We start from the raw sequence: 26,824 nt of genomic DNA on the forward strand, positions 1-26,824 counted from the left end.
CTGCAAAACAGTTACACATGGGGTTGAGACTGCACCACGGTCACACGTGGGGCCGAGGCTGCAGGACAGACACGCACGGGGCCAAGGCTGCAGGACAGACACGCATGGGGCCGAGGCTGCAGGACAGACACGCACGGGGCCGAGGCTGCAGGACAGACACACACACGGGGCCGAGGCTGCAGGACAGACACACACGGGGCCGGGGTCGAGGCTGCAGGACAGACACACACACGGGGCCGAGCCTGCAGGACAGACACGCACGGGGCCGAGGCTGCAGGACAGACACACACGGGGCCGGGGCCGAGGCTGCAGCACAGACACACGCACGGGGCTGAGCCTGCAGGACAGACACGCACGGGGCCGAGGCTGCAGCACAGTCACACACACGGGGCCGAGGCTGCAGGACAGACACACACGGGGCCGAGGCTGCAGGACAGTCACACACACGGGGCCGAGGCTGCAGGACAGACACACACGGGGCCGGGGTCGAGGCTGCAGGACAGACACGCACGGGGCCGAGGCTGCAGGACAGACACACGCATGGGGCCGGGGTCGAGGCTGCAGGACAGACACGCACGGGGCCGAGGCTGCAGGACAGACACACACACGGGGCCGAGGCTGCAGCACAGTCACACACGGGGCCGAGGCTGCAGGACAGACACACGCACGGGGCTGAGCCTGCAGGACAGACACACACACGGGGCCAAGCCTGCAGGACAGACACGCACGGGGCCGAGGCTGCAGGACAGACACACGCATGGGGCCGAGGCTGCAGGACAGACACGCACGGGGCCGAGGCTGCGGGACAGACACACACACGGGGCCAAGCCTGCAGGACAGACACGCACGGGGCCGAGGCTGCAGGACAGACACACACATGGGGCCGAGGCTGCAGGACAGACACGCACGGGGCCGAGGCTGCGGGACAGACACGCACGGGGCCGAGGCTGCAGCACAGTCACGCACGGGGCCGAGACTGGGAGAAACTGGGGGGGACGGCACAAGGAGCTCTTGTGTGCTATTTCTAACTTCTTGTGAATCTCTTTTTTAAGTAAGTTTTTTTGCTTTTTGGTTTATGGAGCAATTTTCTTCCCAATCTCCAGGAGCATCAACACCCCATCAAGAGATAAGTCACACCAACGTCAGCTTTGGATTATGATCGTGCAACAACTTTTTAAAGAACAAATTCACATAAACTAAGTTTATGAATACAAGGGATGAGTGCTACAAACACAGGAACGGCCCATCAGTGGCTGATTACACACAACCAGACCTCTCTGCACACTGCAAGACCCCCTACGTCTCTGCAGGTGTGTGTGTCTCTGCAGGCACGGATGTCTGCGGGTGTATCTCAGGTCTCTGCAGGCGTGGCTGTGTCTCTGCCGGTGTGGCTGTGTCTCAGCAGGCGTGGCTGTGTCTCAGCAGGTGTGGCTGTGTCTCAGCAGGTGTGGCTGTGTCTCTGCCGGTGTGGCTGTGTCTCTGCAGGCGTGGCTGTGTCTCTGCAGGCGTGGCTGTGTCTCAGCAGGTGTGGCTGTGTCTCTGCAGGTGTGGCTGTGTCTCTGCAGGTGCCAGGGTGTGTGCATGGTGTGCGGGGCCTCAGTGCCCGGGCGTGTGCGTGGTGTGTGGGGCCCTCAGTGCCCGGGCGTGTGCGTCGTGTGTGGGGCCTCAGTGCCCGGGTGTGTGCGTGCTGTGTGGGGCCCTCAGTGCCCGGGTGTGTGCGTGGTGTGTGGGCCCTCAGTGCCCGCGTGTGTGCGTTGTGTGTGGGGCCCTGAGTGCCCGGGTGTGTGCGTGGTCCTGAGTGCCCGGGTGTGTGCGTGGTGTGTGGGCCCTGAGTGCCCGGGTGTGTGCGTTGTGTGTGGGGTCCTGAGTGTCCGGGTGTGTGTGTGGTGTGTGGGGCCCTGAGTGCCCGGGTGTGTGCGTGGTGTGTGGGGCCCTGAGTGCCCGGGTGTGTGCGTTGTGTGTGGGGCCCTCAGTGCCCGGGTGTGTGTGTGGTGTGTGGGGCCCTCAGTGCCCGGGTGTGTGTGTGGTGTGCGGGGTCTCAGTGCCCGGGTGTGTGAGTGGTGTGTGGGGCCTCAGTGCCCGGGTGTGTGGTGTGTGGGGCCTCAGTGCCCGGGTGTGTGCGTTGTGTGTGGGGCCCTGAGCGCCCGGGTGTGTGCGTGGTGTGTGGGGTCCTGAGTGCCCGGGTGTGTGCGTGGTGTGTGGGCCCTCAGTGCCCGGGTGTGTGTGTGGTGTGTGGGGCCCTCAGTGCCCGGGTGTGTGTGTGGTGTGCGGGGTCTCAGTGCCTGGGTGTGTGAGTGGTGTGTGGGGCCCTCAGTGCCCGGGTGTGTGGTGTGTGGGGCCTCAGTGCCCAGGTGTGTGCGTTGTGTGTGGGACCCTCAGTGCCCGGGTGTGTGCGTTGTGTGTGGGGTCCTGAGTGCCCGGGTGTGTGCGTGGTGTGTGGGGCCCTCAGTGCCCGGGTGTGTGTGTTGTGTGTGGGGCCCTCAGTGCCCGGGTGTGTGTGTGGTGTGCGGGGTCTCAGTGCCCGGGTGTGTGAGTGGTGTGTGGGGCCCTCAGTGCCCGGGTGTGTGGTGTGTGGGGCCTCAGTGCCCAGGTGTGTGCGTTGTGTGTGGGACCCTCAGTGCCCGGGTGTGTGCGTTGTGTGTGGGGCCCTGAGTGCCTGGGTGTGTGCGTGGTGTGTGGGGCCCTCAGTGCCCGGGTGTGTGGGGCCCTCAGTGGATGGTGGCAGCTGTGCATCTTTCCCACCCTGGGCATCAGAGGGTGGTGCGGCTCTCAGCCCGGCAAGCCCCAGAGGTCCAGCCCCACCCTCCAGAGTCAGAATCTCCAACCTCACTGCTGCCTACAGCTCCTTCTGGTGTAGGGAGAGACTTCTTGCTGCCCACAGAAAAAAGACCAAGTCCCACGTGTGTCTCCCAGGCCTGGCTGCCTTTGCCTGGACATTTCTGGCATCCTCCTCGCAAAGGCCCCTCTAGGCCAGGACCCTTCAGGGTCCCTCCTGCTGTGCACACATGGCCCCTCTGCTCCAATGCCTCCGGTCTACCTCCCCTGGCCCGTGCCTTGTCTGCAAGGCCTGGACGTCTCCACCCACAGGGGCCGCCGCGCGGCTTCCCTCTCAGCCCTGAGCTTGGCCTTTGGAACACGTCAGGCTTTGTTCCGGCTTCTCAGCGCACAGCAGCCTCAGCCCCAAGGGCTGGCACCTCCCTGCACATTCCCAGACTGCCCAGCACCTGTCTCACCCACCTTGCTGTGCCCCTGCCAAGAGAAAGAGTGGCTGGTTTTGTTCTTCCAGGCTTGGACCCTGCTATCAAGGGTTCAGGAGCATCAGAGCCAGGGTTTTAATAAAGTCCCGGCCAAGCAAGGGCAGGCTGGACACCGTGGGAGGAGGCCCCGCGGCAGTGCGGGTGACCCACAAGGTTCACAGGCTCCAGGGCGACTGGCCGTCCAGAGCCGGAGTGCAGAGGACACGCTCGATCATTGTGAAATGCAGGTCAAACAAGTTAAATTACCTTCACTTTCTTTTTTCGTTTTAGAGACGGGGTTTCACCATGTTGGTCAGGCTGGTCTTGAACTCCTGACTTCAGGTGATCTGCCTGCCTCGGCCTCCCAAAGTGCTGGGGTTACAGGTGTGAGCCACCGTGCCCGGCCAATAACCTTTGCTTTTTATAACAACATAGTTATCAAAATGCATTGATTCCGGAATGAGAGTCGGCTGCCAATGGGCGGTCTATCTCCCCGACCTGACTCTCGCATTGAAGGAGTTTTGTTCTGACAGATAGAATGCAGCACAATACACTGCTACTACCTGGACTGATAAGCTGCTTTCGGATTCAGCGCTATTTCACGCCTCTGCCTTCCACTGTAATTGAAAATAAATCTCCCAGTACTCAGATTCTCTCCCTGGAAATATGGGTGGAGTGTGGCGCTGAGGCCCCTGGTCCCCCGGCAAGAGACCTTGTCTGTGGGCCTGGGAGGAAGCACTCCTGGCCGGGCGCGTCCTGACCCGCACATGAGGTAACAGCAGCACCTGTGCTGTGCAGATCCGGTTCCTGAGCCTGGATGTGGAGCGACACCAGCCCCGCAAAGCTCTGTCCCAGGAAACAAGGTGTGGAGAGGCCCAGACCCAGCCTGTTGGACTTTTGCTCCCAAAGCACTGACGCCAGCGACAAAGTGTGTTTGAAGCTTGGCTCCTGGTCCGTGAGGAAGTGCTGAGGGGACCCCGAGGCCCCTGCCTGAGCCCCTGCCCGAGAGCTCTGCTCTCTGCCTCCGAGGCCCCTGCCTGCGAGCCTGGAACAGGTGCCCCCATGTGGGTACAGAGTGCCAGCTGGAAACCAACTTACATGAAAGGCTCCACCAGTTGCCCCTGGGCAAGGGAGGGGGCTACGAGGAGGACAGACTGAGGCTCGGAGGGGTAGCGGCGCAGGCGGCCTCCACCGAGGCAGGCGCTGGCCATCACCCAGCAGGATGAAAGGTGCTGGAAGCTCCGGTGCCCATGGACACTGGAGGCTCCAGTCATCCATGTCTCCCCTGTGGGCCCGGGTGGAAGAGGCTTCTTGAAGGCAGAGGGAGTCCCAGCGATGGCCTAGACCCAGCTCCCTGACCTGGGCGCAATCCCCACCCGGAGGCTCCCCGACCTGGGCGCAATCCCCACCCGGAGGCTCCCCGACCTGGGCTCAGTCCCCACCCGGAGGCTCCCCGGCCTGGGCTCAGTCCCCACCCGAGGCTCCCCGGCCTGGGTTCAGTCCCCATCTGGAGGTTCCCCGACCTGGGCTCGGTCCCCACCTGGAGGCTCCCCGTCCTGGGTTCAGTCCCCATCTGGAGGTTCCCCGACCTGGGCTCAGTCCCCACCCGGAGGCTCCCCGTCCTGGGCTCAGTCCCCACCCGGAGGCTCCCCGACCTGGGCTCAGTCCCCACCCGGAGGCTCCCCGACCTGGGCTCAGTCCCCACCCGGAGGCTCCCCGTCCTGGGCTCAGTCCCCACCCGAGGCTCCCCGGCCTGGGTTCAGTCCCCACCCGGAGGCTCCCCGGCCTGGGCTCAGTCCCCACCCGGAGGCTCCCTGACCTGGGCTCAGGGCTCTGGGGACGGAAGAGACACCTTATGTTAAAAAGAAGGGGTCACCAAGTGCCAGGATTCAACATGGCTGTGGCACCAGCAACTCTGGAGGCCAGAAAATGATAAAGAAGTGACTTCTAACCCAGAACCCCACACCCAGCCAAACCAGCAACGCAGGCTGAGGGTGGAACGAGGACACAGAGACACGCAAATCTCCAATACGGACCCAAGCGCCCCGCCTCAGGAAGCCCCATAGGAAAGCAGTCCCCAGAGCTAGGGGGTGGAGCGGGGAGGAGGAGGACATGCGGGCAGGGGCAGAAGCCCTGACCCGGCAGGAGGGAAGGAGCGGCTGTGAAGGGGAAGGAGGCTGGTGGCGAGACCAGCCCAGTCCATGAGGAACTGGTACCTAGACCAAGAAAATCGAGACTTTCCTGACTCTGGAAAACAAAGAACAGAACGGCAGTGTCTCCTGGGCTCAGTTCTCAGTGGGGACGCCAGGTCTTAACAGTGCGGACTCTGCACACAACTGAGCCGGGCCGAGCCTGGGGAGGGGCCTCCTGTGGGAGCCACAGAGGCAAAAAGGAGTTGAGGTGGCGGTGCCGTGGCCCTCAGGGCGTGGAGACCACACAGAAGCCGCAGCCGGCGGGTCCTCGGGACGCAGAGACGGCACAGAAGCCGCAGCCGGCGGGTCCTCGGGACGCAGAGACGGCACAGAAGCCGCAGCCGGCGGGTTGGGGGAAGGGGCGCAGCTGTAGTTCTTGTTCCTGAACTGCTAAAACTACTTGGGTCTTTAAACCATGGGTATATAACTTCGGTTTTAAAAAAACCAAAGGAAAAACACTCACCCTTTGCCCAGAGTCCTCATGCGTTTTCTAGGGAACCCAGGCTAAGATACACCTGATGCCCATCTTGTGGGCCTGGTGAGGTCCTGTGGGCCCCAGTGGCCCCGCAGGCTGCAGGGAAGGGCATCTGGCAGGAGGGTTGGGACCGCCCCTCCTCAGCATGGCCTGTCAGCCAGCCTGGTACCTGTAGGCACCAAAACATGGCCCTCTCAGGAGCTGTCAGCATGCACACGTGGCTCAGAGGGAAGAGACGGGCTTCCCCACACAGCCCGGCCAACGAGAGGCCCAGTGGGTCCTTCTGCCAGATGGAAGGGGCTGGGGCGGGTGTGGGCACTTCTGTACCTGTCCTCCCTGTGGTCACCTCTGACCCTGGCTGGCAACCTTGGCACAGGGGCTGGCAGCAGCCAGGCCGGCCTTGGTTCCCACCAGGATGCCTGTGTCCTTTCCCTTGTCCCACAGAGGCCCCGTGTCCTGTAAAGGGAGGACGGCCAGGGGAGTTCTGGCCAAGGACACAAAGGCCCCAAAGGCCCCAAAGGCCCCAGGGCTTCTGAAAAGGCGCCTGCTCTGAAGGAGCAGCTCAGGTGCCACCATCTGACCTCCAATGTGCCACCAGGCCTGGGGCTCAGCATCCACCTCTTTACCACAGGGAGAGGCCGTGGGCCAGAACCGTGATACCGCCGGTTCCCACTGGGCCTCCACGGTGCTCCCCGGCCAGCTCTGGCTCCGCAGGGGAAACCCTGGGTGGCTGGGGCTGCTGGCCCTCTGATTTTCTGCTTCTTGAGGCCAGCGGGTCCCACTAAATCACAAGGTCCCTTTAACCTTTCTGGCCCAGATGTAAGCACCCCATGGCTGAGAGCCAGAGGGTCTGGGGATGCACAGCGACACATGGAACCCTGGCTGGGCCCCGGGAGAAGTGACCTCGGACAGGCTGACAAGTAAGCTGGCACCCGGCAGTGGTGCCCATGAGCATGGAAGGACCAGGCAACAGGGCTGACGCTCAGCCTCGGGGAATGGGGCCACCTGGGCCCAGCTCCCTTCTCCTTCCCTGAGCAGGATGTCTCTGTCTGGGGGTTCTCCAGCCCCCCACTCCCCACTCCCCATCTTTCCCCACGAGCTCCTGGTAATCCTCCAGGGACCCAGGGCTCCTCCCCCCAGTCCTTCCCTGAGAACTCCTGGTGGTCCTCCCAGGATCCCTGGTTCCCCCTGCAGTCCTTCCCTGAGAACTCCTGGTGGTCCTCCCGGGATCCCCGGTTCCCCCTGCAGTCCTTCCCTGAGAACTCCTGGTGGTCCTCCCGGGATCCCCGGTTCCCCCTGCAATCCTTCCCCGCAAGCTCCTGGTGGTCCTCCCGGGATCCCCGGCTCCCCCTGCAGTCCTTCCCTGAGAACTCCTGGTGGTCCTCCCGGGATCCCCGGTTCCCCCTGCAATCCTTCCCCGCAAGCTCCTGGTGGTCTTCCCGGGACCCAGGGCTCTTCTCTATGGAGTTCTGTCATCAGATTTCCTCCCCCGGCTAGAGCCTAAGACCCTCCACCTATGCAGGGACACCAGTCTGCCCCACCGCACACTCCTGACCCCGGTTCCCCCAGGAGGGGCTGCTGCTCCCACCACCTGCCTGGCAGAGGCGCCCACCTCCGTGCTGCCTTCCACGTGGCCCAGGCAGCAAATGTGCCCGTGTGTCTCTGAGCGAGGGCAGGTGGAGTCAGAGCATCGGGAAAGACCATTTTGGCTGTCAGAAGAGCTACCTGAGGGAGACCTTTGACACGTCCCTGAGCAGCGGAGACCCCATGGCCTTGAAGCTCCCTGTGCAATCTTGAGGCAGAAGCAGGCTGTAGGCTTGGAGGCAGGTCAGGGAGGCAGGAGTGGCTGGCATCGAAGCCGGCAACCTCTCTTCTCATCCTGACCCAGAGGAGGCCGCCGAGGAGCTATGGACTGGCTTTGGCCATCCCGGCCGTCCCTGGCTGTGTCCAGACATCCCTGGCGGTCCCCTGTGCCCGACAGCTTATGCCAGAATCCACGTGGTAGGAGGGGCTGGCCAGGGAAAGGGTTAAGTTTAATTTCTCCTGATTTCTATTTAATATCATGCTCTCCCCGCAGGAGCGGCAGCTGTGAGCTGATTGCAGGCTCTCATCACGCAGGCGGCATCGCTAATGGCCTGTGACAAAGGCATGCGGCTTCCAGGCCTTACCCCCGAGAGCCAATTAAACACACATACTCCCTTCCTGTTTGCAGCACATTACAATGAAATTAAACTGAATTTCAAAACCATTTTCTCCTAAAGACATCTCTTTACAATAATTAATGCACGCTATTTCACCCCGGCTGAAACCTGCATGGGTGCCGGGACCGCGGGGTTTCTGCGCCCACAGCCCCGCACGTCACGGGCTGCCCTGCCAGCAGCTCAGAGAGCCCAGCCGTTCGAAAAATCCACAGGGTTAGGGTTCCTGTGCCTTGAGAAAACATCTTCAGCTTTTTATCTGAATTTAAAAATAAAAGAAGAACCAGAGCAGGACGGACTCAAGTCGGGCTCCTGTAATTCCGAATCTGAAGGGGAGTCATGGACAGGCTCAGTCCCCGGACCAGCTTGCATCCTGGGATGTATACAAACGGCAAATCAGCAGGGAGGGTTGACTGTGCCGGCCACGTCCTGTCGCAGACAGGCTTCTAGGCCCCAGTCCCCGGTCCTCTGCTGATGTCCAGCCACAAAGGTGCGTCCTGGGGTCCCTTGGGGAGCCTGTGGGACGCTGCATAGCGCACTGGCCTCTGCTCTAGGGGCTCACAAAATCTTCACTTTGCGAATGTGCTCAAAGACCACACACCTAGCACGCCTGCCTCACAGCAGCACACACTCCAGAGCCTTCGGGAGCCACAGATCAAGCCACAAGGCAGCGAGGCTGCAGGGAACACAGCACCATCCAGCACCCCTCCAGGAGCCCATCCCCCACGCTCTGCTCCCTCCCAGCACCCCTCCAGGAGCCCATGCCCCGCGCTCTCTTCCCTCCCGGCACCCCTCCAGGAGCCCATCCCCCGCGCTCTGCTCCCTCCCGGCACCCCTCCAGGAGCCCATGCCCCGCGCTCTCTTCCCTCCCGGCACCCCTCCAGGAGCCCATCCCCCGCGCTCTCCTCCCTCCCGGCACCCCTCCAGGAGCCCATCCCCCGCGCTCTGCTCCCTCCCGGCACCCCTCCAGGAGCCCATGCCCCGCGCTCTGCTCCCTCCCGGCACCCCTCCAGGAGCCCATGCCCCGCGCTCTCTTCCCTCCAGGCACCCCTCCAGGAGCCCATGCCCCGCGCTCTCTTCCCTCCCGCACCCCTCCAGGAGCCCATGCCCCGCGCTCTCCTCCCTCCCGCACCCCTCCAGGAGCCCATCCCCCGCGCTCTCCTCCCTCCCGCACCCCTCCAGGAGCCCATCCCCCGCGCTCTCCTCCCTCCCGCACCCCTCCAGGAGCCCATCCCCCGCGCTCTCTTCCCTCCAGGCACCCCTCCAGGAGCCCATGCCCCGCGCTCTCTTCCCTCCCGCACCCCTCCAGGAGCCCATGCCCCGCGCTCTCCTCCCTCCCGCACCCCTCCAGGAGCCCATCCCCCGCGCTCTCCTCCCTCCCGCACCCCTCCAGGAGCCCATCCCCCGCGCTCTCCTCCCTCCCGCACCCCTCCAGGAGCCCATCCCCCGCGCTCTCTTCCCTCCCGCACCCCTCCAGGAGCCCATGCCCCGCGCTCTCCTCCCTCCCGCACCCCTCCAGGAGCCCATCCCCCGCGCTCTCCTCCCTCCCGCACCCCTCCAGGAGCCCATGCCCCGCGCTCTCCTCCCTCCCAGCACCCCTCCAGGAGCCCATCCCCCGCGCTCTCCTCCCTCCCGCACCCCTCCAGGAGCCCATGCCCCGCGCTCTCCTCCCTCCCGCACCCCTCCAGGAGCCCATCCCCCGCGCTCTCCTCCCTCCCGCACCCCTCCAGGAGCCCATCCCCCGCGCTCTCCTCCCTCCCAGCACCCCTCCAGGAGCCCATCCCCCGCGCTCTCCTCCCTCCCGCACCCCTCCAGGAGCCCATGCCCCGCGCTCTCTTCCCTCCCGCACCCCTCCAGGAGCCCATGCCCCGCGCTCTCTTCCCTCCCGGCACCCCTCCAGGAGCCCATGCCCCGCGCTCTCTTCCCTCCCGCACCCCTCCAGGAGCCCATGCCCCGCGCTCTCTTCCCTCCCGCACGCCTCCAGGAGCCCATGCCCCGCGCTCTCTTCCCTCCCGCACCCCTCCAGGAGCCCATGCCCCGCGCTCTCCTCCTTCCCGCACCCCTCCAGGAGCCCATCCCCCGCGCTCTCCTCCCTCCCGCACCCCTCCAGGAGCCCATGCCCCGCGCTCTCCTCCCTCCCGGCACCCCTCCAGGAGCCCATGCCCCACGCTCTCCTCCCTCCCGCACCCCTCCAGGAGCCCATCCCCCGCGCTCTCCTCCCTCCCGCACCCCTCCAGGAGCCCATCCCCCGCGCTCTCCTCCCTCCCGCACCCCTCCAGGAGCCCATGCCCCACGCTCTCCTCCCTCCCGCACCCCTCCAGGAGCCCATCCCCCGCGCTCTCCTCCCTCCCGCACCCCTCCAGGAGCCCATCCCCCGCGCTCTCTTCCCTCCCGCACCCCTCCAGGAGCCCATGCCCCGCGCTCTCCTCCCTCCCGCACCCCTCCAGGAGCCCATCCCCCGCGCTCTCCTCCCTCCCGCACCCCTCCAGGAGCCCATGCCCCGCGCTCTCCTCCCTCCCGGCACCCCTCCAGGAGCCCATCCCCCGCGCTCTCCTCCCTCCCGCACCCCTCCAGGAGCCCATCCCCCGCGCTCTCCTCCCTCCCGCACCCCTCCAGGAGCCCATGCCCCGCGCTCTCTTCCCTCCCGCACCCCTCCAGGAGCCCATGCCCCGCGCTCTCTTCCCTCCCGCACCCCTCCAGGAGCCCATGCCCCGCGCTCTCCTCCCTCCCGCACCCCTCCAGGAGCCCATCCCCCGCGCTCTCCTCCCTCCCGGCACCCCTCCAGGAGCCCATCCCCCGCGCTCTCCTCCCTCCCGCACCCCTCCAGGAGCCCATCCCCCGCGCTCTCCTCCCTCCCGCACCCCTCCAGGAGCCCATGCCCCGCGCTCTCTTCCCTCCCGCACCCCTCCAGGAGCCCATGCCCCGCGCTCTCTTCCCTCCCGCACCCCTCCAGGAGCCCATCCCCCGCGCTCTCCTCCCTCCCGCACCCCTCCAGGAGCCCATGCCCCGCGCTCTCCTCCCTCCCGGCACCCCTCCAGGAGCCCATCCCCCGCGCTCTCTTCCCTCCCGGCACCCCTCCAGGAGCCCATCCCCCGCGCTCTCCTCCCTCCCGCACCCCTCCAGGAGCCCATCCCCCGCGCTCTCCTCCCTCCCGCACCCCTCCAGGAGCCCATGCCCCGCGCTCTCTTCCCTCCCGCACCCCTCCAGGAGCCCATGCCCCGCGCTCTCTTCCCTCCCGCACCCCTCCAGGAGCCCATGCCCCGCGCTCTCCTCCCTCCCGCACCCCTCCAGGAGCCCATCCCCCGCGCTCTCCTCCCTCCCGCACCCCTCCAGGAGCCCATCCCCCGCGCTCTCTTCCCTCCCGCACCCCTCCAGGAGCCCATGCCCCGCGCTCTCCTCCCTCCCGCACCCCTCCAGGAGCCCATCCCCCGCGCTCTCCTCCCTCCCGCACCCCTCCAGGAGCCCATGCCCCGCGCTCTCCTCCCTCCCGGCACCCCTCCAGGAGCCCATCCCCCGCGCTCTCTTCCCTCCCGGCACCCCTCCAGGAGCCCATCCCCCGCGCTCTCCTCCCTCCCGCACCCCTCCAGGAGCCCATCCCCCGCGCTCTCCTCCCTCCCGCACCCCTCCAGGAGCCCATGCCCCGCGCTCTCTTCCCTCCCGCACCCCTCCAGGAGCCCATGCCCCGCGCTCTCTTCCCTCCCGCACCCCTCCAGGAGCCCATGCCCCGCGCTCTCCTCCCTCCCGCACCCCTCCAGGAGCCCATCCCCCGCGCTCTCCTCCCTCCCGCACCCCTCCAGGAGCCCATGCCCCGCGCTCTCCTCCCTCCCGGCACCCCTCCAGGAGCCCATGCCCCACGCTCTCCTCCCTCCCGCACCCCTCCAGGAGCCCATCCCCCGCGCTCTCCTCCCTCCCGCACCCCTCCAGGAGCCCATCCCCCGCGCTCTCCTCCCTCCCGCACCCCTCCAGGAGCCCATCCCCCGCGCTCTCCTCCCTCCCGGCACCCCTCCAGGAGCCCATGCCCCGCGCTCTCTTCCCTCCCGCACCCCTCCAGGAGCCCATGCCCCGCGCTCTCTTCCCTCCCGCACCCCTCCAGGAGCCCATGCCCCGCGCTCTCCTCCCTCCCGCACCCCTCCAGGAGCCCATCCCCCGCGCTCTCCTCCCTCCCGCACCCCTCCAGGAGCCCATGCCCCGCGCTCTCTTCCCTCCCGCACCCCTCCAGGAGCCCATGCCCCGCGCTCTCTTCCCTCCCGCACCCCTCCAGGAGCCCATGCCCCGCGCTCTCTTCCCTCCCGCACCCCTCCAGGAGCCCATGCCCCGCGCTCTCCTCCCTCCCGCACCCCTCCAGGAGCCCATCCCCCGCGCTCTCCTCCCTCCCGCACCCCTCCAGGAGCCCATGCCCCGCGCTCTCTTCCCTCCCGCACCCCTCCAGGAGCCCATGCCCCACGCTCTCCTCCCTCCCGCACCCCTCCAGGAGCCCATCCCCCGCGCTCTCTTCCCTCCCGCACCCCTCCAGGAGCCCATGCCCCGCGCTCTCCTCCCTCCCGCACCCCTCCAGGAGCCCATCCCCCGCGCTCTCCTCCCTCCCGCACCCCTCCAGGAGCCCATGCCCCGCGCTCTCTTCCCTCCCGCACCCCTCCAGGAGCCCATCCCCCGCGCTCTCCTCCCTCCCGCACCCCTCCAGGAGCCCATCCCCCGCGCTCTCCTCCCTCCCGCACCCCTCCAGGAGCCCATGCCCCGCGCTCTCTTCCCTCCCGCACCCCTCCAGGAGCCCATGCCCCGCGCTCTCTTCCCTCCCGCACCCCTCCAGGAGCCCATGCCCCGCGCTCTCCTCCCTCCCGCACCCCTCCAGGAGCCCATCCCCCGCGCTCTCCTCCCTCCCGCACCCCTCCAGGAGCCCATGCCCCGCGCTCTCCTCCCTCCCGGCACCCCTCCAGGAGCCCATGCCCCACGCTCTCCTCCCTCCCGCACCCCTCCAGGAGCCCATCCCCCGCGCTCTCCTCCCTCCCGCACCCCTCCAGGAGCCCATCCCCCGCGCTCTCCTCCCTCCCGCACCCCTCCAGGAGCCCATGCCCCACGCTCTCCTCCCTCCCGCACCCCTCCAGGAGCCCATCCCCCGCGCTCTCCTCCCTCCCGCACCCCTCCAGGAGCCCATCCCCCGCGCTCTCTTCCCTCCCGCACCCCTCCAGGAGCCCATGCCCCGCGCTCTCCTCCCTCCCGCACCCCTCCAGGAGCCCATCCCCCGCGCTCTCCTCCCTCCCGCACCCCTCCAGGAGCCCATGCCCCGCGCTCTCCTCCCTCCCGACACCCCTCCAGGAGCCCATCCCCCGCGCTCTCTTCCCTCCCGCACCCCTCCAGGAGCCCATCCCCCGCGCTCTCCTCCCTCCCGCACCCCTCCAGGAGCCCATCCCCCGCGCTCTCCTCCCTCCCGGCACCCCTCCAGGAGTCCATCCCCCGCGCTCTCCTCCCTCCCGCACCCCTCCAGGAGCCCATCCCCCGCGCTCTCCTCCCTCCCGGCACCCCTCCAGGAGTCCATCCCCCGTGCTCTCTTCCCTCCCGGCACCCCTCCAGGAGCCCATCCCCCGCGCTCTCCTCCCTCCCGCACCCCTCCAGGAGCCCATCCCCCGCGCTCTCTTCCCTCCCGGCACCCCTCCAGGAGCCCATGCCCCGCGCTCTGCTCCCTCCCGCACCCCTCCAGGAGCCCATGCCCCGCGCTCTGCTCCCTCCCGGCACCCCTCCAGGAGCCCATCCCCCGCGCTCTCCTCCCTCCCGCACCCCTCCAGGAGCCCATGCCCCGCGCTCTGCTCCCTCCCGGCACCCCTCCAGGAGCCCATGCCCCGCGCTCTCTTCCAGGAGCCCCTCCCGCCTGCACACTGTGTCCCCCGAGCTCTCTCTCTGTGGAAGGACATGGCGCAGGCATGTTTCTGATTTTGGGCCAGCAGATTCTGATGTGTGAAAATGGGCCTCTCTTTTTGGAAAATATTACTTCAGATTATTATAAAATAATGACGTCTAGCACAAAATAAAGACAAGCCAAAAGACAAAAAAAAAAAAAAAAGAAAAGGAAAAGACATCCTACCACCATCTCACACCCAGAGTTCAGGAACAAAGTTCCAGTGCAGATCTTCTGGATAAATCCACTGCCTGTCAACACCTGCACACCCAAATAGATCCGCTATCCAAACGTCCAAATGTGCCCCATGGGGCGGGACGTGGGATCCTGGACCAAGTCGGTTTCTCACAAAGGAGGGAGCGGGGCAGGCAGCGGTCAGGGCAGGCTGAGAGAGAGCACGAGGGTGGCAGCGGGGGCTGCCCACAGTCTCGGCTGACTGCCACAGGGTTCCTGGGCCACCTCAATCTGGCGGGCAGGTTCTGCCCCCCCACAGGCCTGTTCCAGCAGGCGGAGAAAGTGCACTAACTGAGGAATGGTGAAGGAACAGCCACCCCGCACCCACCACACTGTAGCAGGGGACTTCGGACCCCGGTGGGAGAAGGGAGATGTGCAGGGCACGAGGGCGGCTGGGCGTGGGGGTGACGAGGTCTCTGGGTGCAGAGGTGCACTTGGGAGGTGGAGGGCGCCCTGGCCCACGATGGGCAGAGGGGCCACAGGAAGGGGTGTGTGGGGTCCAGCGTCTGTGGTCAGGATATGTACTTGCTGGAGCGGCTGCCACGCTGAAGGACAGTGCGGACGTCTTGTGTGGTGGCACCAAGGGACTGACGGACGGGGCCACGGACCCTGCTCTAGAGGCCGGTGGGGAGGCCGGGTGCTCAGAGGGTGCAGCGCCGGAACAGCGGCCTCCAGCCCTACCCGCACCACCCTCGTCTTCTGCCTTTGGCTGAAAGCTCTGGAATTCCCAGCCTTGGCGCCACTGTCCCCTCCCCGCCCCGGGGTCTCCTCCACTCCCGCGGGGCTGGACCCTACCTGTCTTAAACCAGCCATCCCCGGTGAACACGCTTTTAGTTTCTTCTGGTTTATTCCAGTATTCTCGAAACACGGAGGGTCCCCTCACCAGCAGCTCCCCGTCCTTCTCTTCAAACCCTGGGGTCACCTGTGGAAGACGAAGCACGTGCAGGTCAGAGCCGGCACACCCGCCTGGCGGTGACGCTGCCACCCTGCCCATCCGGGACCACGTGCTTTCTGGAACTGAGCGCTTCGTTGGAATGTCTGGAAAACGCAGCTTTCGACAGGTAGAAACCAACCACCCCGAGCTAAGCATTCCGCCGTCCTTGGCACAGGCCCTGGTGCCCTGGCTGGGAGCTGGGTGTCCTTTCGCTCGTCCCAGAACAGCTACAGAAGCGCATGTTGCCACCCCGTCCTCTAGACTTGAGCATGTGACTGGAACCGCCCTCAGCACTCGGGGCCTGGGCTGGATTCGGGCAGCCTGTCCACTTCTAAAACCTGTGCCCAAATCCCATCTTCAGGGTGTTTCTCAAACCAGGGAGCATAGCAGCGGGCATCTGTGCACACCTCGCCCACAGGGGCTGAGGCAGCTCGGAGCGGGCAGTGCCGTCCACAGGGTGGAGGCTCTCTGGAGGTCCTTGTTAGACATGCGGGCACTGCTGCGGCCCCGGGAAGTATAGCCACGGCATTCTTCTATGGTGACTGTGGAGAGGGCAGGAGGGAGGCTGGGTTACACGAGCCTGGGCTGGGGCTCCATGCACATCAGGAGCAGATGGCATGAGCACGTGGGAGGCCCTGGACGTGGTGGGTCTGTGAAGACACCAGCCAAGCCCTTGGCTCAACGGTCAAGAGGGTCTGGGGAGGGCAGAGAAGGAGCAGGGGCTTCAGGTGAGCAGCTGCCAGCTCCACCACCCTCACCCTTCTCAACTGTGACGGCATCTGGCTGTGACCCAGGAGGTCAGGGATGTGTAGAGTCTCACTGAGGCTCATCACCTGCCATCTGGAATGGACTTCAAAAAGCCAGGGGCCAAGGCAGAAGCTGTGAAACCGCAGAACACACTGATGCGACGTGCAGAAAGGAAGCTTACATGCCCCTGGGCCAACACTGCCTCACGGCAGCCTCGGCCAACTGTGTCACCTGCTGCTAACCAGGCAGCCTGGGCTCCTCCGGGAGGGGCGGACGTCATGCACAGGACATGAAATGCCCGCCTCACGCGGTGATGGGCTTTCCGTGCAGTGCCCCAGCCTAACTCCTGCCTGCTCAGACGCTTGTGTTTGTTTTTTCAAAGGAAACCACGGACTTAACCTGGATTTCATGAGATTTTGCACTGCCGTCCTTCATCTGCTGCACTGCAGTGGTCAGACCGGCTACCGGTGAGTACACTTGTGGGACGTGCAGAGACAGCAGGGCCAAGGCCCTAAAAGTAAAATGACATTGAAAGCAGTCCCAGGGAAGGAGGTCAGACTTTACGGAGTTACGCCAACCAAGTCACAGTAAAACAAACACATCCACATCTTCACCGAAGGTGAGTAAGACCAGGAATCTCACCCCTAACATTAAGAATGTCCAGGGTACAATACGAAGTTACTCAACACGGGAGAACCAGGGAAATATCAACTCATACGAAAGAAGAACACGACAGCACGGAGACAGCACAGTGACTGGAGTTACCTGAAAACACCTGCAAACTCTATTACAAAGACGCTCCAGAACTGAGGGCGCTGCGGGAGGCCGAGGTGGGCAGACCGCCTGAGCTCAGGGGTTTGAGACCAGCCTGGGCAACACGGCAAAACCCTGTCTCTACAAAAAAGACAAAAACCAGCCATGTGTGTCGGTGCATGCCTGTAGTCCCAGCTACTTGGGAGGCTGCAGTGAGATGAGATAGTGCCACTGCACTCCAGCCTGGGTGACAGAGTGTCCCCCCCAAAAAAAAGAAAAGAAAAAAAGGAAATAGGAAGGGCAAACGTTTGCACAGACATGGAAAAATAGAAAGTCTCAACCAAGAAATAACAGATACAAAGCAGAACCAAATGAAAATTTTAAAACTGAAAAATACAGAATAAAAAAATGTCACTGGATTGGCTCAATGGCAGAATGACTCTGACACGTGAAGACAGAGCAATAGAAATGTCCAACCTGAACGACAGAGCCAAGTGACTAGGAACACCAGCACACAGAGGGCTAGCACTCACGCTACTGGAGGAACAGAAGGAAAGATGAGACTCAGGTGCAGGAAGGCAAGTGACAAACTTGGGCCAAAAACCCAACATCTGGTGAAAACACAAGCCTATAAATGAAAGAAGCTGAGCAAATCCCAAACAGGACAAAGCAAAGGCCGTACGTCGTCACCCCGTCACTGATGCCTAGACCGGAACAGCGGGTCCCGCGACCGCTGCCTTCTCCATGGAAACAATGGAGGCCAGAAAGAAGCAGAGTCGTATTTTTATTATTATTATTTTTTGAGCCAGAGACGTCCTCTGTTGCTCAGACTGGAGTCCAATGGCATGATCTTGGCTCACTGCAACCTCCTGGTAGCCTCCCAAGTAGCTGGGATTACAGGTGCATTCCACCAAGCCTGGCTAATTTTTGTATTTTTAGTAGACATGGAGTTTCCCCATTGGTCTCAAATTCTTGACCTCAGGTGATCTGCCCCCTCGGCCTCCCAAACTGTGGGGACTACAGGCGGGAGCCACCGCAATGGGCCAAGAGTCATATTTTTAAAATGCTGAAAAAAAAAACAATTATCAACTCAGAATTCCTAATCCAATAAAAATATCCTTCAGGAAGGAAGATAAAATCAAGAAATTCTTAGAGGAATAAAACTAAGATAATCTGTCGCAAGCAGATCTGATCTAAAGAATTACTACAGAATGTCATTCGGACAGAAAGAAACGGGTATCAGAAGGAGACTTGGAACACTAGAGATACGGGCAAGCAGCAGAAGTGGGAAACGTTCGGATGAATAAAGCTGAGTTCCTTTCTTCTCAAGTTGTCTAAAATGTTTTTGACTGTTGAAAGCAAAAATTGCCATTCTGTCAAATGGAGTTTACAACAAATGCAGGAATCATGACAACTGCGACATGAAGGCAGAGGGTCGGTGACCGACACGGAGGCCGGGGTGTGGCTCCACAGTCTTCTGGAAGTGTTAAAATGCTGATTCTAAGCAGACTGTGAAAAACGAAGTCTGTATATTTTATTCCCTGGAACTATTAGTAAAAAAACTATGCAAAGCATTTATGGTCAAACACTTGAGACAAAATAAAACAGAATACGAAAAAATGACGTCAAAGAAGACAGTAAAGTTAAGCAATAAAACCCTCAGGAAACAACAGTAAGCAAATAGGAAAACGGGAGGCTTCATTCTAGCGCGTCAGTCATGACATTAAATGTAAATGGTCTAAACACACCAACTACAAAGCTTGTCAGGCTGGATTAAAAAACCACACATAACCCAACGGTGTGCCGTTTATGAGAAACTTTCTTCAAATACAATCGTACAGGTAAGTTGAAAGCAAAGAGAACAGTATACACCAGGCACACTCCAGTCAAGGGAAATTAAAACAGCTGTATTAACATCACAGTAAAGTCAGAGCACACAGCACGACCAGAAGCATTAAACGTCTAAGACACAATCATTTACAAACGTGAATGTACCGAACCACAGCCTTTCAAAGTATACGAAACAGGCAGTTACAGTTGAAAAATGCAAGCCCTCACTTAGTAAGAGAACACGTGGTGAGAAAAGCAGCAAGGATACAGAAGAACTGAACACCACTATCGAACATGTTCATCTAATTAACAGAACAGACATTTACTAAAGCAAGAAGGACACACCCTTGCCGTCCCCTGGGCTGGAGTGCAGTGGTGCGATCACAGCTCACCGCAGCCTCAAACTCCCAGGTTCGGGTGATCCTCCCACCTAAGCCTCCTGACTAGCTGGGACAAAAGGCATGTAACACCATACCCAGCTAACTTTTTTTAAAAACTTTTTGTAGAGATGGGGGTCTCACCATGTTGCCCAGGCTGGGCTCAAACTCCTGGGCTCAAGTGATTCTCCTGCCCTGGCCTCCCAAAGTGCTGGGATTACAGGTGTGAGCCACCACACCCGGGGAAGAATATATACTCAAGTATACCAGAACATTCTTCAAAAGAAACCACATTCTGGGCCACAAACCACAACTTAACAAATTTAAAAGAACTGAAATATACCAAGTATGTCTTCTGACTGTAATGGACTTGAACTAGAAGCCAATAGCATAAAGATAATGGAAACATATCCAAATATTTGGAAAATAGGTGCCATATTTCTAAATAATTCACAAGTCAAAGAGGAAGTCTTAAGGAACATTTAAAATATTTTGAACTAAATGAAAATAAAAATATATCAAAATTTGGCGATGCAGCTACAGCAATGCTTAAGGGCAATGCACGTCATTAAATGTACATGTTACAAAGACGAGAGGCCTCAGATCAGTAACTGAAGCTTCACCTTCAGCAACTAGAAAAAGAGAAAAGCCAGAAGCAAGCAGAGAAAAATCAACAAAAATCAGTGAAATTGAAAACAGAAAAACAATAAAGAAAAATCAATGTATCCAAAAGCGACTTGTTTGAAAAAAGAGCCATAAAACAGATAAACCTCTAGAAATAACAAAGAAAAAAGAAAGAGAAGACACAACTTACCAACATGAGGCATGGGAGGAACATAACATCAGGCCCTGACATCATTAAAAGGTTATTAGGAGAATTCCCTTTAACATTTTTTTTATCCTGTTTCTGCGGAACCCTGATTAACCTTTCAATGATTTCATGGCCTGAAGGGAAACTCTACACACAAAAAGTTAACAGATTAAATGAACCAACTCCTCAAAAATCATATGTTCCAAAAGTCACCCAAGATGCAACAGAGGACCTGAATAGTCTCATAAGCACTCAAGAAATTGAATTCATAGTTCTTTTTCTTCCAAAAAAGAAACGCTGGTAGGGCACAGTGGCTCACACCTGTAATCCCAGCACTTTGGGAGGCCGAGGCGGGTGGATCACGAGGTCAAGAGATCGAGACCATCCCGGTCAACATGGTGAAACCCCGTCTCTACTAAAAATACAAAAAATTAGCTGGGCACGGTGGTGCGTGCCTGTAATCCCAGCTACTCAGGAGGCTGAGGCAGGAGAATTGCCTGAACCCAGGAGGCGGAGGTTGCGGTGAGCCGAGATCGCGCCATTGCACTCCAGCCTGGGTAACAAGAGTGAAACTTCGTCTCAAAAAAAAAAAAAAAAAAAAAAGTTAGCTGGGCTTGGTGGCACACGTCTGTGGTCCCAGCTACTTGAGAGGGCGAGGCAGAAGGATCACTTGAGCCCAGGAGTACAAGGCTGCAGGGAGCTATGATGGCACCACTGCACTCCATCCAGCCTGTATTCTGGAACGAGACTGTCACATATACACAATAATAATACAAAAGAAAACCTCTAGGTCCAGACGATTTCCTTGGTGAATTCCACCAATAATTTAAATTAGAAATAATACCAATTCCACACAATCTCTTCCAGAAAAGAATAGGAAAGGAGGGAACACTTCTCAACTCATTTAATGAGGCCAGCATCAGCCTCAAACACAACCCAGACAAAGGAAGTACACAAACGGGGACTACAGACCAAAATTTCTCATGAATACAGATGCAAAAATACTCAGCAGTATGTTAGCAAATCAAATCCTGCACTACATACAACAATGACGCACCATGACCAAGTGGCGTTTGTCCTGGGAATAAAAGGTGGGTTCAATTTAATCTACCATATTAACAGCCTAATAAATAAAAATGATTTAATGCAGAATTAATGCAGAAAAGGTTTTTGAAAATATTCAACATGCGTTTGGTGATAAAAACTCTCAGCATATTATAGATAGAATCTGCAAAAAGCCAGTAACTAACACACTTGCTGAAAGACTGAACCCTTCCACTGGAAGATCACGAATAAGAAAGTCCACTCTTACTGCTTCTATGCAATATGCTATTGGAAGTCTTAGGGCTTTAGTCATACAGATTGGAAAGGAAGAAATAAAACTATCTGTATTTGCAGAAAACATGATTGTATTTGTAGAAATTCCCAAGAAGTCTACAAAAATCTCTGAAAACTAGTAAGTGAATTTAGCAAGGTAACAACTGAAGTATTTGAGGCCAACACACAAAAATCAATTAATCATATTTCTACCTACTAGCAATGAACAATTTAAAATTAACAACAAGACAACTGAAAACAGCAAGAAAAACCTGAGTGTACAGATCACGCCTGTAATCTCAGCACTTTGGAAGGCTGAGGTGGGCAGATTACTTGAGGCCAGGAGTTTGAGACCAGCCTGGCCAACATGTTGAAACCTTGCCTCTATTAAAAATCAGCCAGGTATGGTGCACACGTCTGTAATCTCAGTTACTTGGGAGGCTGAGGCATGAGAATCACTTGAACCCAGGAAGAAGAGGTTGCAGTGAGTTGAGATCACACCATTACACTCTAGCCTGGGTGACAGGGAAAGACTCTGTCTCAAACAAACAAACAACCCCCCCACCCCCTGCCATAGTGACAATAGTTTAAAAAAAAGAGGAGGAAAAGGAGGAGGAGGACTCAAAGGTGGAGTAAAGAAAAGAAGAAACATTTAGGCATAAATCTAACACAACAAGTACAGCATCTATATGCTGAAAACAACATAGAAGAAACCAAAGTAGATCCATGTAAATGGAGAGACATACCATGTTCATGAACTGGAAGACTCAATATAGTAACCGTTAATTCTCCCCCAAGTGATCTCCCCATCAGAATGGCTAAATTCCAGTCAATGTCTCTGTCTCTGTCTCTGTCTCTGTCTCTCTGTCTCTCTGTCTCTCTCTCTCTCTCTCTCTCTCACTCACTCACTCGACAGAGTCTCACTCTGTTGCCCAGACTGAAGTGCAGTGGCAAAATCTTGGCTCACTTCCACCTCTACCTCCCAGGCTCAAACAATTCTTATGCCTCAGTCTCCTGAGTAGCTAGGATTACAGGCATGTGCCACCACATCTGGCTAATTTTTTTTCTATTTTTAGTAGAGACAGGATTTCACCCTGTTGGCCAGGCTGGTCTTGAAGTCCTGGCTTCAAGTTGACCTGCCTGCCTTGGCTTCCCAAAGTGCTGGGATTACAGGCATGAGCCACCACGCCTGGCTTTCCAATCAAGATCTCAAAAGGACTCTTTGTAGATATAGACAAGCTAATTCTAAAATTGATATATGCAACAAAACAACTCTGAAAAAGAAGAATAAAGCTGGTAAGATCACACTACAATCATAAGACTTAGCATAAAACCACAACAGTCAGAACAATGTGGTGTCAGCAGAACAGACACATAGATCATGGGAACAGAACAGAGAACCTACAGACAGACCCTCTCAAATATGTCCAACTAATTTTTGGCAAAGAGGAAATGGTAACTCAATGCAGAAAGGGTAGTCTTTTCAAATGATATTTGAACAATCGTTCATGCAAAAAAATGAACCTCCCACCTAAACCTCACATATTACCCAAAAATTCACTCAAAATGCTGCATGGACATAAATGTAAACTATAAACATTCAGATGAAGACCTAAAAGAAAACCCTTGCAACCTGGAGTTAGACATGACAGCAAAAGCTTGATCCATGAAAGAAAAGAAAAGAAAAAAGAAAAGATAAAGCAGACTTGCCCTATGAAATGGAAGAGAAGGAAAAGACAAGACTGAGAGAAAATACTGGCAAATCGTCTATTCTAAATCTCAACGGCAAGAAAATAAACCAGTTAAATGGTCTGAAGAGTTAAACAGATACGTCAAAACAAGACCTATAGATGACAAATAAACATGTGTACAGATGCCCCACATCAATGGCCACTGGGGAAACAACTACTCACTGAAACTACAGCTAGGCACTGAAACCACGGCCAGAGCAACACTGAAACCACGGCGAGGGCGACACTGAAACCACGGTCAGAGTGGCACTGAAACCACGGCCAGAGTGACACGGAAACCACGGTCAGAGTGACACTGAAACCACGGCAAGGGCAACACTGAAACCATGGCCAGAGCAACACTGAAACCACGGCCAGAGTGGCACTGAAACCACGGCCAGAGTGACACGGAAACCACGGTCAGAGTGACACTGAAACCATGGCAAGGGCAACACTGAAACCATGGCCAGAGCAACACTGAAACCACGGCCAGAGTGGCACTGAAACCACGGCCAGAATGGCACTGAAACCATGGCCTGAGTGACACGGAAACCACGGTAAGAGTGACACGGAAACCATGGCCAGAGAGACACTGAAACCAGGGCCAGAGTGGCACTGAAAACATGGCCAGAGTGACACTGAAACCACGGCCAGACTGACACTGAAACCAGGTCCAGAGCGACACGGAAACCATGGCCAGACTGACACTGAAACCACGGCTACGGTGACTCTGAAACCATGGCCAGGGTGACATAGAAACCACGTCCAGGGCGACACAGAAACTATGGCTAGAGTGATACGGAAAATCATGGCCAGGGCAACATTGAAACCACAGTCAGCCACTGCTGAACACCAGCCACAGTGACACCGAAACCACGGCCAGGCACTGCGAACACCGGCCAGAGCAGCTAATGGAAAAACTTCCAACAATACGAAGTGCCGGAAGGATGCAGAGCCACCAGGACTCTCACCAGCCGCTGGCAGAAATGCAAAATAACACAGCAACTCCACAAGAACAGGCTGGCAGTTTCTACTAAAGTTAACTATATACTTAATATGACCAAGCAACTCCATTCCAAGGTATTTACCTTAGAGAAATAGAAACTTATTTTCACACAAAATCCTGAAATTAATAATGTTTATAAAGCTGTACTTACCATGGCCCCAACCTGGAAACAACTCAATGTCTTCCAATGAGTGACCGGATAAACATCCACACCACAGGCTACTACTTAGCAATAAAAAAGAGCAAATTCCTGGCACACACAGCACCCTTGGGTGGATCTCAATGGCACCATCTAAAGTGAGAGAAGCTGCAGGCTCGAAATATAACACAATAGGATTCTAGCCATAAGCGATTCTTGAGGAGACAGAACCCAAATGGAAACAGATCAGGGGTACCCGAGGATAAGTGAATGCTTTTGGGTGTGACCCTACTCTGATCCTGACTGTGGTGGGAGTTCTGTGAATCCACAGATGTTTGAAAATGATAAAACTGTGTGACAAGAAAAAAGGAGTCAATTTAACTGTGTGCCACTTCTCAATGTGGTGCGGCCTCTCCACTCATGGCCAGTACTTTGGTGACAGTGAACCGAGCACCTCAGCCCCTGTCCACACTGCAGACACACAGACTCCCTCCACACAGCACCTCAGCCTCTGTCCACACTGCAGACACACAGACTCCCTCCACCCAGCACCTCAGCCCCTGTCCACACTCTAAACACACAGACTCCCTCCACCCAGCACCTCAGCCTCTGTCCACACTGCAGACACACAGACTCCCTCCACCCAGCACCTCAGCCCCTGTCCACACTCTAAACACACAGACTCCCTCCACCCAGCACCTCAGCCCCTGTCCACACTGCAGACACACAGACTCCCTCCACCCAGCACCTCAGCCCCTGTCCACACTCTAAACACACAGACTCCCTTCACCCAGCACCTCAGCCCCTGTCCACACTGCAGACACACAGACTCCCTCCACCCAGCACCTCAGCCTCTGTCCACACTCTAAACACACAGACTCCATCCACCCAGCACCTCAGCCCCTGTCCACACTCTAAACACACAGACTCCCTCCACCCAGCACCTCAGCCTCTGTCCACACTGCAGACACACAGACTCCCTCCACACAGCACCTCAGCCCCTGTCCACACTCTAAACACACAGACTCCCTTCACCCAGCACCTCAGCCCCTGTCCACACTGCAGACACACAGACTCCCTCCACCCAGCACCTCAGACCCTCTCCACACTCTAAACACACAGACTCCATCCACACAGCACCTCAGACCCTCTCCACACTGGAGACACACAGACTCCCTCCACCCAGCACCTCAGCCCCTGTCCACACTGCAGACACACAGACTCCCTCCACACAGCACCTCAGCCCCTGTCCACACTGCAGACACACAGACTCCCTCCACCCAGCACCTCAGACCCTCTCCACACTCTAAACACACAGACTCCATCCACACAGCACCTCAGACCCTCTCCACACTGGAGACACACAGACTCCCTCCACCCAGCACCTCAGCCCCTGTCCACACTGCAGACACACAGACTCCCTCCACCCAGCACCTCAGCCCCTGTCCACACTCTAAACACACAGACTCCCTCCACACAGCACCTCAGCCTCTGTCCACACTCTAAACACACAGACTCCCTCCACCCAGCACCTCAGCCCCTGTCCACACTCTAAACACACAGACTCCCTTCACCCAGCACCTCAGCCCCTGTCCACACTGCAGACACACAGACTCCCTCCACCCAGCACCTCAGACCCTCTCCACACTCTAAACACACAGACTCCATCCACACAGCACCTCAGACCCTCTCCACACTGGAGACACACAGACTCCCTCCACCCAGCACCTCAGCCCCTGTCCACACTGCAGACACACAGACTCCCTCCACCCAGCACCTCAGCCCCTGTCCACACTGCAGACACACAGACTCCCTCCACCCAGCACCTCAGCCTCTGTCCACACTCTAAACACACAGACTCCCTCCACCCAGCACCTCAGCCTCTGTCCACACTCTAAACACACAGACTCCCTCCACCCAGCACCTCAGCCTCTGTCCACACTGCAGACACACAGACTCCCTCCACCCAGCACCTCAGCCCCTGTCCACACTGCAGACACAGACTCCCTCCACCCAGCACCTCAGCCCCTGTCCACACTCTAAACACACAGACTCCCTTCACCCAGCACCTCAGCCACTGTCCACACTGCAGACACACAGACTCCCTCCACCCAGCACCTCAGACCCTCTCCACACTCTAAACACACAGACTCCATCCACACAGCACCTCAGACCCTCTCCACACTGGAGACACACAGACTCCCTCCACCCAGCACCTCAGCCCCTGTCCACACTGCAGACACACAGACTCCCTCCACCCAGCACCTCAGCCCCTGTCCACACTGCAGACACACAGACTCCCTCCACCCAGCACCTCAGCCTCTGTCCACACTCTAAACACACAGACTCCCTCCACCCAGCACCTCAGCCTCTGTCCACACTGCAGACACACAGACTCCCTCCACCCAGCACCTCAGCCCCTGTCCACACTGCAGACACACAGACTCCCTCCACCCAGCACCTCAGCCCCTGTCCACACTCTAAACACACAGACTCCCTTCACCCAGCACCTCAGCCCCTGTCCACACTGCAGACACACAGACTCCCTCCACCCAGCACCTCAGACCCTCTCCACACTCTAAACACACAGACTCCCTCCACCCAGCACCTCAGCCTCTGTCCACACTCTAAACACACAGACTCCCTTCACCCAGCACCTCAGCCCCTGTCCACACTGCAGACACACAGACTCCCTCCACCCAGCACCTCAGCCTCTGTCCACACTCTAAACACACAGACTCCCTTCACCCAGCACCTCAGCCCCTGTCCACACTGCAGACACACAGACTCCCTCCACCCAGCACCTCAGACCCTCTCCACACTCTAAACACACAGACTCCCTCCACACAGCACCTCAGCCTCTGTCCACACTCTAAACACACAGACTCCCTCCACCCAGCACCTCAGCCCCTGTCCACACTCTAAACACACAGACTCCCTTCACCCAGCACCTCA

General features: G+C 58.7%; 1 protein-coding gene across 1 annotated transcript in view; it reads right to left on the minus strand.

Moving 5' to 3' along the window:
• Window positions 1–26,824, minus strand: part of ACSF3 (acyl-CoA synthetase family member 3) — a 58,476-nt gene that overhangs the window by 9,121 nt on the left and 22,531 nt on the right. The window contains exon 6 of the mRNA XM_012466035.3: window positions 15,021–15,147. Coding sequence (XP_012321458.2) covers window positions 15,021–15,147 — 127 coding nt within the window. The remainder of the gene's footprint in view (window positions 1–15,020; window positions 15,148–26,824) is intronic.

Source organism: Aotus nancymaae, unplaced genomic scaffold, assembly GCF_030222135.1.
Source record: "Aotus nancymaae isolate 86718 unplaced genomic scaffold, 86718_ANA_hifiasm-v0.15.2.pri h1tg000095l, whole genome shotgun sequence".
NCBI lineage: Eukaryota > Metazoa > Chordata > Mammalia > Primates > Aotidae > Aotus > Aotus nancymaae.